The following is a 17,557-nucleotide window of genomic DNA, read 5'->3' on the forward strand; positions in this document are numbered from 1 at the left end:
CCGCCCACCTCCTACTCATTGCCCATTGGTATGCTAAATTCCTCTTCATATGCACATTCTTTTGTTAAGGCGCTCCTCCTCGCTACACCTATATAAGCTCCTAGCTTGATAATGTTCTCATTCTTCGCCCGAGGACGGCTGCTTGCGTTGTGGCCGAAACGTCGTGAGAATTGTTTTATTTTTATTATTTTATTACTTCCCTTCTACGTGACTTTACCGAAAGAACCAAGAAGACAGTGTCTTTTTGGCAAAATTGGCCCAATTTTCACAGCTTTATTTTTCAACAAAAGGTGTATTCCTTGGTTGTGTTTAGCCTTCGTCTTATATATAAAAAGTATCTGCGCACGCACGCTTGCGAGGGATTTGGCTCTCAAATGGTGGAGTCAACGTAGAAAATAAATTGCCAGGCAGCACGCCCTAAGCCCTGCGGTGAGCATAGGCTATTCCGTTTTCCTCTCCGTAAACTTTAAAGTAGTTTAATGAACAATTTAGTGCTATTTTATTTATTTAATTCCCCCACCCCCCTGTCCGGCCGGGGGTTCCCAGGGTCTCACCACTGGCCCACAGAGTCCCGGCCCTGACAAGTGCAGCGCGGCTAGGGGTCCCAGTGTCCTAGCGAGCTGGTCTTCTCACTTGTCTTGGACTGGCCCCGGACCCTTCCGGCTTGTGTACCCAGCACCGGTGCGTCAGCCCCTGGCTCCGCCTCCCTTCCAGAGAGTTCCAGAGGGGGCTCCGGGGGATCCACCCCGCAGCCCCCACCTGCTTTGGGGCTGGGGATATAGCGACTGCCCCTGCTGGACCTTGTCTGCCTCTGCAGGTAAGTGTACACAGCACATTTACATCGCTACACGTTTAACTTTTGAGTGGTATGCCTTGGAACTGATGAATGATCCGAGTGTGCTCCCTATTTCAAAGACAATGAGTTGCTCCAGAGGCAGACGCTTCCTGGAAACACAAGTACCCTTTGACCTGTACCACAAGAACTACGAGTCTCACCAGAGTTATCTGTACAGGTTAATCCAATAACACACTTTGTCCTAACATCACTTATTCAATGTGTAATAAACCCATTCCGGACGATATCGTATTCTCGTGTCTTGTCTTTATTTGTTCCTTTCCCTCTGTTCACAGCTCTCTCTCTCTAAATGGGTTCCTTTTCCCGTTACTCCCCTCACGCCGCTAGCTAACGGTGTTCAGGAGACAGCCTCCGGCCTGCCACGTGGCCGCTGGCACAAGACGCGGTCTCTCCTTCAAGCTCTTCACACTGACCCAGAACTGTCCCTCTCCACTCCTTATATCACCCGGCTCACGTGATGCCACGCAGCCAATCATAAGCCTCTCCCATGGAACCTTCTCGATGTTGCTATACAGCCCCAGCGCTACGCCCTTGGCTCGACGTCCCATTGGCTGCGAGCTGAAGCCGGCAGAGCCTATCACCATCGCCCAGTTACTCCCAGGTGCATCATATTACAAATGTTTGACCTTTATAGACAATTACATGTACGCACACAATCAGACAAGTATTCATCCCAACCAGGTAAAAGTCCGCATTGAACCGAATCCTCGGCAAGGCCATCTTCTTCACGATGAGAGAAAATTCACATGAAATGTCGTTTTCAAATAAGTCTTCCAGATGTAAAATGATGCAAGCTTTTAATGGATAAATACAATTATCTAATTCAAAAATACATTTCGAAGTTTTTCATTTTAAGACTTCTAAACGGAGCATCGGGTGCTTGCGTGGATGCGTCGTTCGTGTGCAATTTTCTTCGTGACTTTCCTGGCCCCAGGCCGTAAATGGTTGTGAGGTGCACCGCAGGCGGTCAGGCTTGCTTCGCCCCATGGTTGTCAACATCCAGACGTTAATCAGCAAGGACCAAAATCTACGTCAACACGTAATACAAAATTATAATTCGTGTTGTTGAGAATGTATCTCCTCTACGTGTAACTTTTGAGTGGTTTGCCTTGTAACTGATGAATGATCCGAGTGTGCTCCCTATTTCAAAGACGATGAGTTGCTCCAGAGGGAGATGCTTCCTGAAAACACAAAAGTACCCTTTGACCTGTACCACCAGAACAATGAGTCTCACCAGAGTGATCTGTACAGGTTACTTGCAAAACACACACTTTGTCCTAACATCACTTATTCAATGTTTGACCCTCGTAGACAAAATGGTACATGTACGCACACCATCATACAAGTATTCATTCTAAATTATTGACAGGCATATTAACAAAATTGAATTACTGCACTGAAATATACTGCATTAGGTTACATCCTATTAACAAGAAGCTAATTTTAAAAAAAAATACGCACCATCTGCTTAACAGTGTATGTACCACATACTAATGCACCATTCAAAACGAGTCGGCCATTGCATGCTGGCGTCTGGGTAAAAATGTAGCAAATTATAAACATTACCTACAAACTCCCCGAATGAGATGCCACATCAACCATCGCCCCCTACTGACAGGCTCTTGTCCACATGCAGGCCAGTGCAGGGCCACCACCTTGTGCCACACAGGGGCAGCTGCTACTCGGGGATGCTCTTCGAGTGTTTGAAACGAGATACGATGCAAAACTCCGAGTTGCCGAGGCGATTAAGCAAGCACCATATAAATGCAATTGATAACATAGCGAATGCTTGGGCGCTTATTGGCTCTCGCTCCTGGTTAGAGATCTACCCAACCCACAGGTCCACAAAGACTGGCCGCTCTTACCCTGCAGGTTGAACCTAGGAATTGAGTGTTCAACTTCACATTCTTGTCATTAAAAGCCTGTGACAAAGGTGCATCTATTGGAGCGACATCGTCTCAGGCTTACACATCTACCGGGTCTCCATTTGACTTTGTATTGTCTCGGGGGAAGTCCACCCACACCTCCACTTCCACAAACTGCTGGGAGTTGCCTCGCTCTGCCTCACAGTCAGAATTCTCCTCCTGCTTCACGTTGCCTCCATCGAAGTGAAGGTCCGATTTTGGAGTTGAATCTTCATCTTCACATTTTACCTTCACTTCTTCGCTCTTCACCATCACTTCGTCACATTTCACCTTCACATCTTCACATTTCACCTCGTTACCTTTAAAAGTGTCCAAGCTGGGATTTTCTTCCGGTTCTTGTTTCATGAGGGATGGGCTCATTGAGGCACCTTGACTTTCACAAGCTGATTTCAGACTCCACTCCTTGTGGATCTTCTGATGCGCGTGTGATTTCTGGTGTCTTTGAAGATGTGGTGAAAGTCCAAACGCCTTCCCGCACGGAAAGCACCTGAAGGGGTTCTCTATTGTGTGTGTTCTCTGGTGTGCTACAAGAGTCGATAACTGTGCAAACGCCTTTGGACACACACTGCACTTGAAGGGGTTCTCTCCCGTGTGAGTTCTCTGGTGTTTTTTAAGAGCAGATTTTTGCGGAAATGCCTTCCCACACACACAGCACTTGAAGGGTTTCTCTCCCGTGTGAGTTCTCTGGTGGACACGACGATTTGATGAACGTGCAAACGCCTTCTCACACACACTGCACTTGAAGGGTTTCTCTCCCGTGTGTGTTCTCTGGTGTTTTATACGAGTAGATGACTGTGCAAACGCCTTCCCACACACACTGCACCTGAAGGGTTTTTCTCCCGTGTGTGATCTTTGGTGTATTATAAGAGTAGATGACTGTGCAAACGCCTTCTCACACAAACTGCACTTGAAGGGTTTCTCGCCTGTGTGTGTTCTCTGGTGTGCTACAAGAGTAGATAAAAGTAAAAACGCCTTCTCACACCCATTGCACTTGAAGGGTTTCTCTCCCGTGTGAGTTCTCTGGTGTTCTACAAGAGTAGATGAACGTGCAAACGCCTTCCCACATACACTGCACTTGAAGGGTTTCTCTGCTGTGTGAGTTCTCTGGTGTGCTACAAGAGCAGATGACTGTGCAAACGTTTTTACACACACACTGCACTTGACGGTTTTCTCTGCTGTGTGAGTTCTCTGGTGCCTTGTCAAATGTTCAGGACGATCCGTGCTCTTGGCACGCAGGTCGTATTGTTGCCTTTTTGCACCGAGCCGCGCCGACTGCCTTTGCTCCATCAGACCAATTCTGCAGAGGCAGCGACAGCTGCAGACAGACAAAAATATCCACACCATCTACGCATTAGTAGCAATGCATATACACAGTCACACGTGACTTACACGTCTATACTTATTCATATATTCATGATATAGTGAAAAAGTGTCCCAAATTCATCACACGGGCTGTTATGGCACACAATGAGAGGGCAACTGGTCACAACGGTGCCAGGAAGCTCTCGTATTTATTTCTAGATTTGAAGCTTTCGTGACTGCAAGGACTCATATTCTTAGTTTTTTTCGGTAAAGTCACGTAGGTAAAAATTTTAAATTAATAAAAGTAAAATAAAAAATAAAATCACGACGTTTCGGAGGCAACACAAGCTTCCGTCTTCAGGTGGAACCGTCGCAGCACGACTGCTGCATCAAGTAAATGAGAAATTCCAAGAAAACACTCCTTGTATATATACTGGTTGAGGGTGGGAGGAGCCATTGTGAGGTTCGGTGCTGCTGAAGCACGCTGCAAGGAATGAGCCTTTGTGTAGATCGTTGGGGGGGGCACGTGCCACCCCACCCCCACTGGCTCCACCACTGTCACACACTGGCATGGTTCACAGGTGGTGGTGTGTCCAGACCCACGCCTGGCCACCTTCACCTGCTCAGTATTAATGCTTCCTCACTCCACCAAGTAATTCATTGAGGATCAACCAACACAGCCGAGGCTGCGTGTCTCTCTCTCTCCCCGTGGTCGTGTTGATTTCCTTCCCGATCCCCAGGTTTCTCCTCCACATGTAGAGAGTGAACACCGCCACGCGTCTAGAGTGAACACCGCAACGCGTCTAGAGCGAACACCGCCACGCGTCTAGAGTGAACACCGCCACGCGTCTAGAGTGAACACCGCCACGCGTCTAGAGTGAACACCGCAACGCGTCTAGAGTGAACACCGCAACGCGTCTGGAGCGAACACCGCCACGCGTCCAGAGTGAACACCGTCACGCGTCCAGAGTGAACACCGCCACGCGTCCAGAGTGAACACCGCCACGCGTCCTGAGTGAACACCGTCACGCGTCTAGAGTGAACACTGCAACGCGTCCAGAGTGAACACCGTCACGCGTCCAGAGTGAACACCGCCACGCGTCTAGAGTGAACACCGCAACGCGTCCAGAGTGAACACCGCCACGTGTCCAGAGTGAACACCGCCACGCGTCCAGAGTGAACACCGCCACGCGTCCAGAGCGAACACCGCCACGCGTCCAGAGTGAACACCGTCACGTGTCCAGAGTGAACACCGTCACGCGTCCAGAGTGAACACCGCCACGTGTCCAGAGTGAACACCGCCACGCGTCTAGAGCGAACACCGCCACGCGTCCAGAGTGAACACCGCCACGCGTCCAGAGTGAACACCGCCACGCGTCCAGAGTGAACACCGCCACGCGTCCAGAGTGAACACCGTCACGCGTCCAGAGTGAACACCGCCACGCGTCCTGAGTGAACACCGCCACGCGTCCTGAGTGAACACCGCCACGCGTCCAGAGTGAACACCGCCACGCGTCCAGAGTGAACACCGCCACGCGTCCAGAGTGAACACCGCCACGCGTCCAGAGTGAACACCGCCACGCGTCCAGAGTGAACACCGCCACGCGTCTAGAGCGAACACCGCCACGCGTCCAGAGTGAACACCGCCACGCGTCCAGAGTGAACACCGCCACGCGTCCAGAGCGAACACCGTCACGCGTCTAGAGCGAACACCGCCACGCGTCTAGAGTGAACACCGCCACGCGTCTAGAGTGAACACCGCCACGCGTCTAGAGTGAACACCGCCACGCGTCTAGAGTGAACACCGCCACGCGTCTAGAGTGAACACCGCCACGCGTCCAGAGTGAACACCGCCACGCATCTAGAGTGAACACCGCCACGCGTCCAGAGTGAACACCGCCACGCGTCCAGAGTGAACACCGCCACGCATCTAGAGTGAACACCGCCACGCGTCTAGAGTGAACACCGCCACGCGTCCAGAGCGAACACCGCCACGCGTCCAGAGTGAACACCGCCACGCGTCCAGAGTGAACACCGCCACGCGTCCAGAGCGAACACCGCCACGCGTCCAGAGCGAACACCGCCACGCGTCCAGAGCGAACACCGCCACGCGTCCAGAGTGAACACCGCCACGCGTCCAGAGCGAACACCGCCACGCGTCCAGAGTGAACACCGCCACGCGTCCAGAGCGAACACCGCCACGCGTCCAGAGTGAACACCGCCACGCGTCCAGAGTGAACACCGCCACGCGTCCAGAGTGAACACCGCCACGCGTCCAGAGTGAACACCGCCACGCGTCCAGAGTGAACACCGCCACGCGTCCAGAGTGAACACCGTCACGCGTCCAGAGTGAACACCGCCACGCGTCCAGAGTGAACACCGCCACGCATCTAGAGTGAACACCACCACGCTGTTGACAAGCCTCACCTTGTTGTTGTTGTGGGCAGGTCGCTTCTGAAAACAAGAGCGGTACAGCAGCTCAAGCGGGCGTGGCCTGGTAAAAAACGAAAAAAAAAGTGTGAATATTTCAAATAAAACAAAGTTACAAAGTAGCGAGCCAGGTGAAGAGAAATTAAAACTTAAGCAAGATACTCTTTGGTTCTTTCGGTAAAGTCACGTAGAATAAATAAATACATTAAATTATAGTTTCAGTTTCATTTATTTGGTATAGCCCCGTGAGCCATTCGGCTCTTGAATCAGATGCAACCGTAACAAACAAAAACATGAACGAGGAAACATCTTAAAGTGACTATGTAACTGTGCAAACATGAAAATCCAGGGAAAAACAGCAAAATATTCCACAAAAAGCACCTAAACCAACGCTGTGTGCAAATAGCATACGACGTTTCGATTGCAACACAAGCAATCATCATCTTCATAGATATAAAAGGCAAAGTTGTGATTATGTGTGTCTGTTCAAAATGTTTAGCATACTTCCCGACATGCAACAAACTTGAAATTTGCCATGTGGGTACTTTCCAGACCATGCAAAAATAAAAAAAAAATACACTTTTTTTGGGGGGGGGGGGGGGCTCAACAATGCATATATTTTTTGCACGGCAAGTGAGCTGTGATGTCAAATTTGTCATGTGACCCGCGCATGTGGAAGTGTAACGCATTGTAGTGTAGTGGTCAGCGCTACGCTGCGCTACGAACCCGGCGACCCGAGTTCAATTCCCACTCACGGCCACCACCGGTGACGATTATTTGAACCGGTCCTGGGCCTCCCCTAGGTCGACTCAGTCTCAAACAAGTAACTGGTGTGGTGTGTGAACATCGCCACTGGGGAGACAAATAGTGAGCGGTAACGTCACATCTCTGTCATGTCACCCGCATGCAGCAGCGTTACGCATTGTCTGATGACGTCACGCATCCCCCCCTCCCCTCAATCCCTCCACATCGACCCTGTATTCCGCACCAATGCACAGCTGGCAGGGGGGGGGGATAATGGTTATAAAAAACTAGGCTACAAACTTTTAATTTGCCATGTTGCTAACTCCCATACTGCACACAATGTAAAACGTATAAAAATAGACTTTTGTATTTGGAGTGGGGGGGGGGTGATAATGGGATTTATTTTGCACGGCAAGTGAGCGGTGACGTCACATCTGCTGACGTCACGCAGTGTGCATGCTGACGTCACGGCCCGTCCCCCTCCCCACCCCCAGCATTGGCCATGTATTGATCAAAGACAAAAATCCAAGTCCCGGCGAAGGCAAGTAGTAAAGCTAGTCAGGTACAAATGAAAGAGGAAACAAACCTGGTAAACTTAGAAATGCAATGCAATACAACACAGAGAGTCGGCTAACATAACAGTCAACACCCCACCTGGTTGATAACGTTCTTCCAAAGATTGCTCAATTTGAGAGATAAAATACAGACACGGAGACACACAGACAGACACATAAGCAGAGAAAGATGACACAGAGACACACATAGAGACACACAGAGAGATGACACAGAGACACACAGAGAGAGAGATACACAGACACACGGAGAGACACACACATAGACACACACATAAGACACACCGAGAGAGAGAGATAACAGAGACACACACATAGACACACAGAGAGAGACACACATAGGCACACAGAGAGAGATGACACAGAGACACACAGAGAGAGATGACAGAGACACACATAGACACACAGAGAGAGATGACACAGAGACACAGAGAGAGATGACAGAGACACAGAGAGAGATGACAGAGACACACATAGACACACAGAGAGAGATGACACAGAGACACAGAGATAGAGATGACAGAGACACACATAGACACACAGAGAGAGATGACACAGAGACACAGAGATAGAGATGACAGAGACACACATAGACACACAGAGAGAGATGACACAGAGACACACAGGGAGATACACAGACACAGAGAGAGACACACACAGGAACACAGAGAAACAACGCCTCTGTGTCGAGACCTTAAATAGAGAGGGGGGCAGAGAGGGGGTGGGGGTATAGAAATTAGCACGTCAATGCAAGGCCGTAGCCATGGAGTCAACATTGGGGGGGCAAATCTTCCAGGGGGTCTGCGGACCCCCCCAGAAAAATATCTAAATTTGAAAACTCATTTCCTGCCTAACAATGTAAAAATGAACTAACACATGTGATGGACTTTGTCTTTATTTTTTACAATAATGTCTAATAGTGTATTGTATCACATTGCTCTGATTTTTTCTTTTTTAACCTTTTCTTGTTTCATAGTATGTAATAACAGAGATTATGGATTAATAAAGTACAACCATAACCACAATCACAAACAGAAATCTACGCATTGTGATATGAAGACAAGTCCAGATTTCATGGCCAAGGTTTAGCAAATTGTTGTTTTTATTAACAGAGCATCGCAATTACTATTTTTATAAAAAATATTTTTGCAGAAACATATTTTGGGGGGGACATTTGGAGCATATTTGAGTATTGGGGGAGATGTGTCCTCCCCCAATACACATTATAATTATTATAACATAGTATCATTATTATAACATAATTATTATACCATATTATAATTATTATAACATAGTATCATTATTATAACATTATAATTATTATACCATATTATAATTATTATAACATAGTATCATTATTATAACATAGTATCATTATTATAACATAATTATTATACCATATTAAAATTATTTTAACATGTTATAATTATTATAAGATATTATATTTATTATAACATAATAATTATAACATAGTATCATTATTATAACATTATAATTATTATACCATATTAAAATTATTTTAACATATAATTATTATAAGATATTATATTTATTATAACATAATTATTATAACATAGTATCATTATTATAACATTATAATTATTATACCATATAAAATTATTATAACATATAATTATTATAAGATATTATATTTATTATAACATAATTATTATAACATAGTATCATTATAACATATTATAATTACAACATAATTACTTTAATAACATATTATAATTAGGGCCTTGTGTCAATGCGAGATTTGGAGGTTTGGTGACTGTAGTACATAACAGAGCGACAACACGAGGACACACCGAGAGAGAGACACACATAGACACACGGAGAGAGACACACATAGACACACACGGAGAGAGAGACACACATAGACACACAGAGAGAGAGACACACATAGACACACAGAGAGAGAGAGACACACATAGACACACAGAGAGAGACACACATAGACACACACAGAGAGAGACACACATAGACACACACCGAGAGAGATGACACAGAGACACACATAGACACACACCGAGAGAGAGACACACATAGACACACACCGAGAGAGATGACACACATAGACACACACAGAGAGAGATGACACAGAGACACACATAGACACACACCGAGAGAGAGACACACATAGACACACAGAGAGAGATGACACAGAGACACACAGAGAGAGAGACACACATAGACACACACAGAGAGAGATGACACAGAGACACACAGAGAGAGAGACACACACATAGACACACAGAGAGAGATGACACAGAGACACACAGAGAGAGACACACATAGACACACAGAGAGAGATGACACAGACACACAGAGAGAGAGAGACACACATAGACACACAGAGAGAGATGACACAGACACACAGAGAGAGAGACACACATAGACACACAGAGAGAGAGACACACAGAGAGAGAGACACATAGACACACAGAGAGAGAGACACACATAGACACACAGAGAGAGACACACATAGACACACAGAGAGAGAGACACACATAGACACACAGAGAGAGAGACACACATAGACACACACAGAGAGAGACACACATAGACACACACAGAGAGAGACACACATAGACACACACAGAGAGAGACACACATAGACACACAGAGAGAGAGAGAGACACACATAGACACACAGAGAGAGATGACACAGAGACACACAGAGACACACAGAGAGAGAGACACACATAGACACACAGAGAGAGAGAGAGACACACATAGACACACAGAGAGAGAGACACACATAGACACACACAGAGAGAGACACACATAGACACACACAGAGAGAGATGACACACATAGACACACAGAGAGAGATGACACAGAGACACACAGAGAGAGAGAGACACATAGACACACAGAGAGAGAGAGAGACACACATAGACACACAGAGAGAGAGACACACATAGACACACACAGAGAGAGACACACATAGACACACAGAGAGAGAGAGAGACACACATAGACACACAGAGAGAGATGACACAGAGACACACAGAGAGAGAGACACACATAGACACACACAGAGAGAGACACACAGAGACACACAGAGACACACAGAGAGAGAGACACACATAGACACACACAGAGAGAGACACACATAGACACACAGAGACACACAGAGAGAGAGACACACATAGACACACACAGAGAGAGACACACATAGACACACAGAGAGAGACACACATAGACACACAGAGAGAGAGAGAGACACACATAGACACACAGAGAGAGATGACACAGAGACACACAGAGAGAGAGAGACACATAGACACACAGAGAGAGAGAGAGACACACATAGACACACACAGAGAGAGACACACATAGACACACAGAGAGAGATGACACATAGACACACAGAGAGAGAGACACACATAGACACACAGAGAGAGAGACACACATAGACACACACAGAGAGAGAGACACACATAGACACACACAGAGAGAGACACACATAGACACACAGAGAGAGATGACACAGATAGACACACAGAGAGAGATGACACAGAGACACACAGAGAGAGAGACACACATAGACACACAGAGAGAGATGACACAGAGACACACACAGAGAGAGAGACACACATAGACACACAGAGAGAGATGACACAGAGACACACAGAGAGAGAGACACACATAGACACACACAGAGAGATGACACAGAGACACACACAGAGAGAGAGACACACATAGACACACAGAGAGAGATGACACAGAGACACACCGAGAGAGAGACACACATAGACACACAGAGAGAGATGACACAGATAGACACACAGACAGAGATGACACAGAGACACACAGAGAGAGAGACACACATAGACACACAGAGAGAGATGACACAGAGACACACAGAGATAGAGAGACACACATAGACACACAGAGAGAGATGACACAGAGACACACAGAGAGAGAGAGACACATAGACACACAGAGAGAGATGACACAGACACACACAGAGAGAGAGAGACACACATAGACACACAGAGAGAGATGACACAGAGACACACAGAGAGAGACACACATAGACACACAGAGAGAGATGACACAGAGACACACAGAGAGAGAGAGACACACATAGACACACAGAGAGAGATGACACAGAGACACACAGAGAGAGAGAGACACACATAGACACACAGAGAGAGATGACACAGAGACACACAGAGAGAGAGAGACACACAGACACACAGAGAGATGACACAGAGACACACAGAGAGAGAGACACACAGACACACAGAGAGATGACACAGAGACACACAGAGAGAGAGACACACAGACACACAGAGAGATGACACAGAGACACACAGAGAGAGAGACACACATAGACACACAGAGAGAGATGACACAGAGACACACAGAGAGAGAGACACACAGACACACAGAGAGATGACACAGAGACACACAGAGAGAGAGACACACATAGACACACAGAGAGAGAGACACACATAGACACACAGAGAGAGAGACACACATAGACACACAGAGAGAGATGACACAGAGACACACGGAGAGAGAGACACACATAGACACACAGAGAGAGAGACACACATAGACACACACAGAGAGAGACACACAGAGACACACAGAGAGAGAGACACACATAGACACACAGAGAGAGATGACACAGACACACACAGAGAGAGAGACACACATAGACACACACAGAGAGAGATGACACAGAGACACACAGAGAGAGAGACACACATAGACACACAGAGAGAGAGAGAGACACACAGAGAGAGAGACACACATAGACACACAGAGAGAGATGACACAGAGACACACAGAGAGAGAGACACACATAGACACACAGAGAGAGATGACACAGAGACACACAGAGAGAGAGACACACATAGACACACAGAGAGAGATGACACAGACACACACAGAGAGAGAGACACACATAGACACACAGAGAGAGAGAGACACACATAGACACACAGAGACACACAGAGAGAGAGACACACATAGACACACAGAGAGAGATGACACAGAGACACACAGAGAGAGAGACACACATAGACACACAGAGAGAGATGACACAGAGACACACAGAGAGAGAGACACACATAGACACACAGAGAGAGATGACACAGACACACACAGAGAGAGAGACACACATAGACACACACGGAGAGAGAGACACACATAGACACACACAGAGAGAGACACACATAGACACACACAGAGAGAGAGACACACATAGACACACAGAGAGAGATGACACAGAGACACACACAGAGAGAGACACACATAGACACACAGAGAGAGATGACACAGAGACACACACAGAGAGAGACACACATAGACACACAGAGAGAGATGACACAGACACACACAGAGAGAGAGACACACATAGACACACAGAGAGAGATGACACAGAGACACACAGAGAGAGAGACACACATAGACACACGGAGAGAGAGACACACATAGACACACGGAGAGAGAGACACACATAGACACACAGAGAGAGATGACACAGAGACACACACAGAGAGAGACACACATAGACACACAGAGAGAGATGACACAGACACACACAGAGAGAGAGACACACATAGACACACAGAGAGAGATGACACAGAGACACACAGAGAGAGAGACACACATAGACACACGGAGAGAGAGACACACATAGACACACGGAGAGAGAGACACACATAGACACACACGGAGAGATGACACAGAGACACACAGAGAGAGATGACACAGAGACACACAGAGAGAGATGACACAGAGACACACACAGAGAGAGAGAGACACATAGACACACACAGAGAGAGAGAGACACATAGACACACACAGAGAGAGAGACACACATAGACACACAGAGAGAGAGACACACATAGACACACACAGAGAGATGACACAGACACACACAGAGAGAGAGAGACACATAGACACACACAGAGAGATGACACAGACACACACAGAGAGAGAGACACACATAGACACACACAGAGAGATGACACAGAGACACACAGAGAGAGAGACACACATAGACACACAGAGAGAGATGACACAGAGACACACAGAGAGAGAGACACACATAGACACACAGAGAGAGATGACACAGAGACACACAGAGAGAGATGACACAGAGACACACAGAGAGAGATGACACAGAGACACACACAGAGAGAGAGAGACACATAGACACACACAGAGAGAGAGAGACACATAGACACACACAGAGAGAGAGACACACATAGACACACAGAGAGAGATGACACAGAGACACACAGAGAGATGACACAGAGACACACAGAGAGAGAGACACACATAGACACACAGAGAGAGATGACACAGAGACACACAGAGAGAGAGACACACAGACACACAGAGAGATGACACAGAGACACACAGAGAGAGAGACACACATAGACACACAGAGAGAGATGACACATAGACACACAGAGAGAGATGACACAGAGACACACAGAGAGAGATGACACAGAGACACACAGAGAGAGAGACACACATAGACACACAGAGAGAGATGACACAGAGACACACAGAGAGAGAGACACACATAGACACACAGAGAGAGAGACACACATAGACACACAGAGAGAGAGACACACATAGACACACAGAGAGAGATGACACAGAGACACACAGAGAGAGAGAGAGACACACATAGACACACACAGAGAGAGACACACATAGACACACAGAGAGAGAGAGAGACACACATAGACACACAGAGAGAGATGACACAGAGACACACAGAGAGAGAGAGACACATAGACACACAGAGAGAGATGACACAGAGACACACACAGAGAGAGACACACATAGACACACAGAGAGAGATGACACAGACACACACAGAGAGAGAGACACACATAGACACACAGAGAGAGATGACACAGAGACACACACAGAGAGAGACACACATAGACACACAGAGAGAGATGACACAGACACACACAGAGAGAGAGACACACATAGACACACAGAGAGAGATGACACAGAGACACACAGAGAGAGAGACACACATAGACACACGGAGAGAGAGACACACATAGACACACGGAGAGAGAGACACACATAGACACACAGAGAGAGATGACACAGAGACACACACAGAGAGAGACACACATAGACACACAGAGAGAGATGACACAGACACACACAGAGAGAGAGACACACATAGACACACAGAGAGAGATGACACAGAGACACACAGAGAGAGAGACACACATAGACACACGGAGAGAGAGACACACATAGACACACGGAGAGAGAGACACACATAGACACACACGGAGAGATGACACAGAGACACACAGAGAGAGATGACACAGAGACACACAGAGAGAGATGACACAGAGACACACACAGAGAGAGAGAGACACATAGACACACACAGAGAGAGAGAGACACATAGACACACACAGAGAGAGAGACACACATAGACACACACAGAGAGATGACACAGACACACACAGAGAGAGAGACACACATAGACACACACAGAGAGATGACACAGACACACACAGAGAGAGAGACACACATAGACACACACAGAGAGATGACACAGAGACACACAGAGAGAGAGACACACATAGACACACAGAGAGAGATGACACAGAGACACACAGAGAGAGAGACACACATAGACACACAGAGAGAGATGACACAGAGACACACAGAGAGAGATGACACAGAGACACACAGAGAGAGATGACACAGAGACACACACAGAGAGAGAGAGACACATAGACACACACAGAGAGAGAGAGACACATAGACACACACAGAGAGAGAGACACACATAGACACACAGAGAGAGATGACACAGAGACACACAGAGAGAGAGACACACATAGACACACAGAGAGAGATGACACAGAGACACACAGAGAGATGACACAGAGACACACAGAGAGAGAGACACACATAGACACACAGAGAGAGATGACACAGAGACACACAGAGAGAGAGACACACATAGACACACAGAGAGAGATGACACAGAGACACACAGAGAGAGAGACACACATAGACACACAGAGAGAGATGACACAGAGACACACAGAGAGAGACACACATAGACACACAGAGAGAGATGACACAGAGACACACAGAGAGAGAGACACACATAGACACACAGAGAGAGAGACACACATAGACACACACAGAGAGAGACACACATAGACACACAGAGAGAGATGACACAGAGACACACAGAGAGAGAGACACACATAGACACACAGAGAGAGATGACACAGAGACACACAGACAGAGACACACACACAGACACACAAGCAGAGAAAGATAACACAGACAGAGACACAGACGTAGAATTATTTTATATTATAATTATTAAAATATATTATAATTACGGCTTTGTGTCTATGAGAGATTTGGAGCTTTGGTGACAGCACAGAGAAAAACACTTCATCAAACAAACTTAATATTTGAAAAAGTTATGCAATGCAACACAGAGAGTCGGTCAACACACAACTAACGCATCGCCTGGCTGATCGCGTTCTTCCACAGGTTTCTAAACTATCTTATTGGTTCTTTCGGTAAAGTCACGTGGAATGGAAATAATAAAATAATAAAAATATAAAAAATAAGACTATTTTATTATATCCATTCTACGTGATATAAAACATAATAAAATGTTATGATGTTTTATTTGTATTATTTTGTTTTATTTTTATTATTTCCATTCTACGTGATGACTTTACCGAAAGAACCAAGCAGATGAATCACTGCAGTCACGAAAGAAGCTTTACATCGAAATTGCTCAACTAAGCGAGAGAATGGGGACTAGGCTCTAAAGAAAGCCGTCTCGGGTGTGGGCCAATCAACTTCAATGACAGTGCATATTATTATCCTTATCAGAGTTGCTTCTTTTTGTTTGCTTAATTGACTACTTGTGTTGTGGTCATTGCAAACATGATGCCTTGAATAAAGGTGTCAGTTTTGTACCAGTTAAAAGGGTAAAAACCTACCATTAAGGAAGAGAATTGAAGCGAACGCGACCAGGCGAGGGCAGGAGGCAAGGCCCCGCGTTGTAAAGTTCAAATCTGGACATCGCTTCCATGCTCGCTGCTACTCAAATAACATCCCTGCGAGAGAGAGAGAGAGCGAGGCTCTACCTCGGTAAACAACAACCACAACCACCACAACAACAACCACCACTACAACCACAACCACCACAACCGCGATGAGAATTTCTCACCTCGGATTTCAGTTCCCGCGCGGAGCGGAAACTTTCCGTTACCTCGTGACGTCACGCGGCAGCAGGCGGTGACATGACGTCACTTGCGTGTTACAAGACACTCTCCTCCCACGACGAACGGGACTTAACTTGAATAAATTATGTTAATGAGACCAGCCCAGACGTGGAGGGATGGGGCGGGGCTGCTGAACCCGTCGCATAAAAACTCGCGAATTTCACGAATAAATTATGTTAATGAGGCGCCAGTCACCGGGCGTGGCTTTGCCCAAATAAGGATTGGCACTGGGACAGATATCGGCAGCGGCCGAGCGGAGGTGACGTCACGCTCAAGAGCTTCGCGGTCGGGGGGGTGGGGCGAATACCTTGGTGGCATGACGTCACTAGCGAGGCTAAAATTGAACGAATTTTTACAGCTGTATTTTTTAACAAAAAGTGCATTGCTCGGTTGTGTTGAGCATGAGTAGCCTATATGTGAGAAATTTCACCACGAAATTTGAAGTAA

The 17,557-nt window shown here is 46.8% G+C and overlaps 1 protein-coding gene across 3 annotated transcripts; it reads right to left on the reverse strand.

The window, feature by feature from the left end:
• Positions 1-1,639: 1,639 nt before the first annotated feature.
• LOC144953731 (uncharacterized) lies at positions 1,640-17,146 on the reverse strand. Of its 3 annotated transcripts, XM_078884313.1 has the most exons (4): positions 17,056-17,146; positions 16,826-16,942; positions 6,511-6,577; positions 1,640-4,096 (listed from the first exon to the last, which is right to left on the reverse strand). In XM_078884313.1, exon 4 carries the CDS (start codon positions 4,066-4,068, stop codon positions 2,821-2,823), a length of 1,248 nt encoding a protein of 415 aa, XP_078740439.1. In that variant the 5' UTR covers positions 4,069-4,096; positions 6,511-6,577; positions 16,826-16,942; positions 17,056-17,146; the 3' UTR covers positions 1,640-2,820. The 3 variants fall into 3 exon arrangements, with proteins under 3 accessions (XP_078740439.1, XP_078740440.1, XP_078740441.1); XM_078884314.1 differs by lacking the exon at positions 16,826-16,942; XM_078884315.1 differs by lacking the exons at positions 6,511-6,577; positions 16,826-16,942.
• Between the last annotated feature and the right edge of the window lie 411 nt (positions 17,147-17,557).

This window comes from Lampetra fluviatilis, chromosome 81 (genome assembly GCF_964198595.1).
Source record: "Lampetra fluviatilis chromosome 81, kcLamFluv1.1, whole genome shotgun sequence".
Classification (NCBI taxonomy): domain Eukaryota; kingdom Metazoa; phylum Chordata; class Hyperoartia; order Petromyzontiformes; family Petromyzontidae; genus Lampetra; species Lampetra fluviatilis.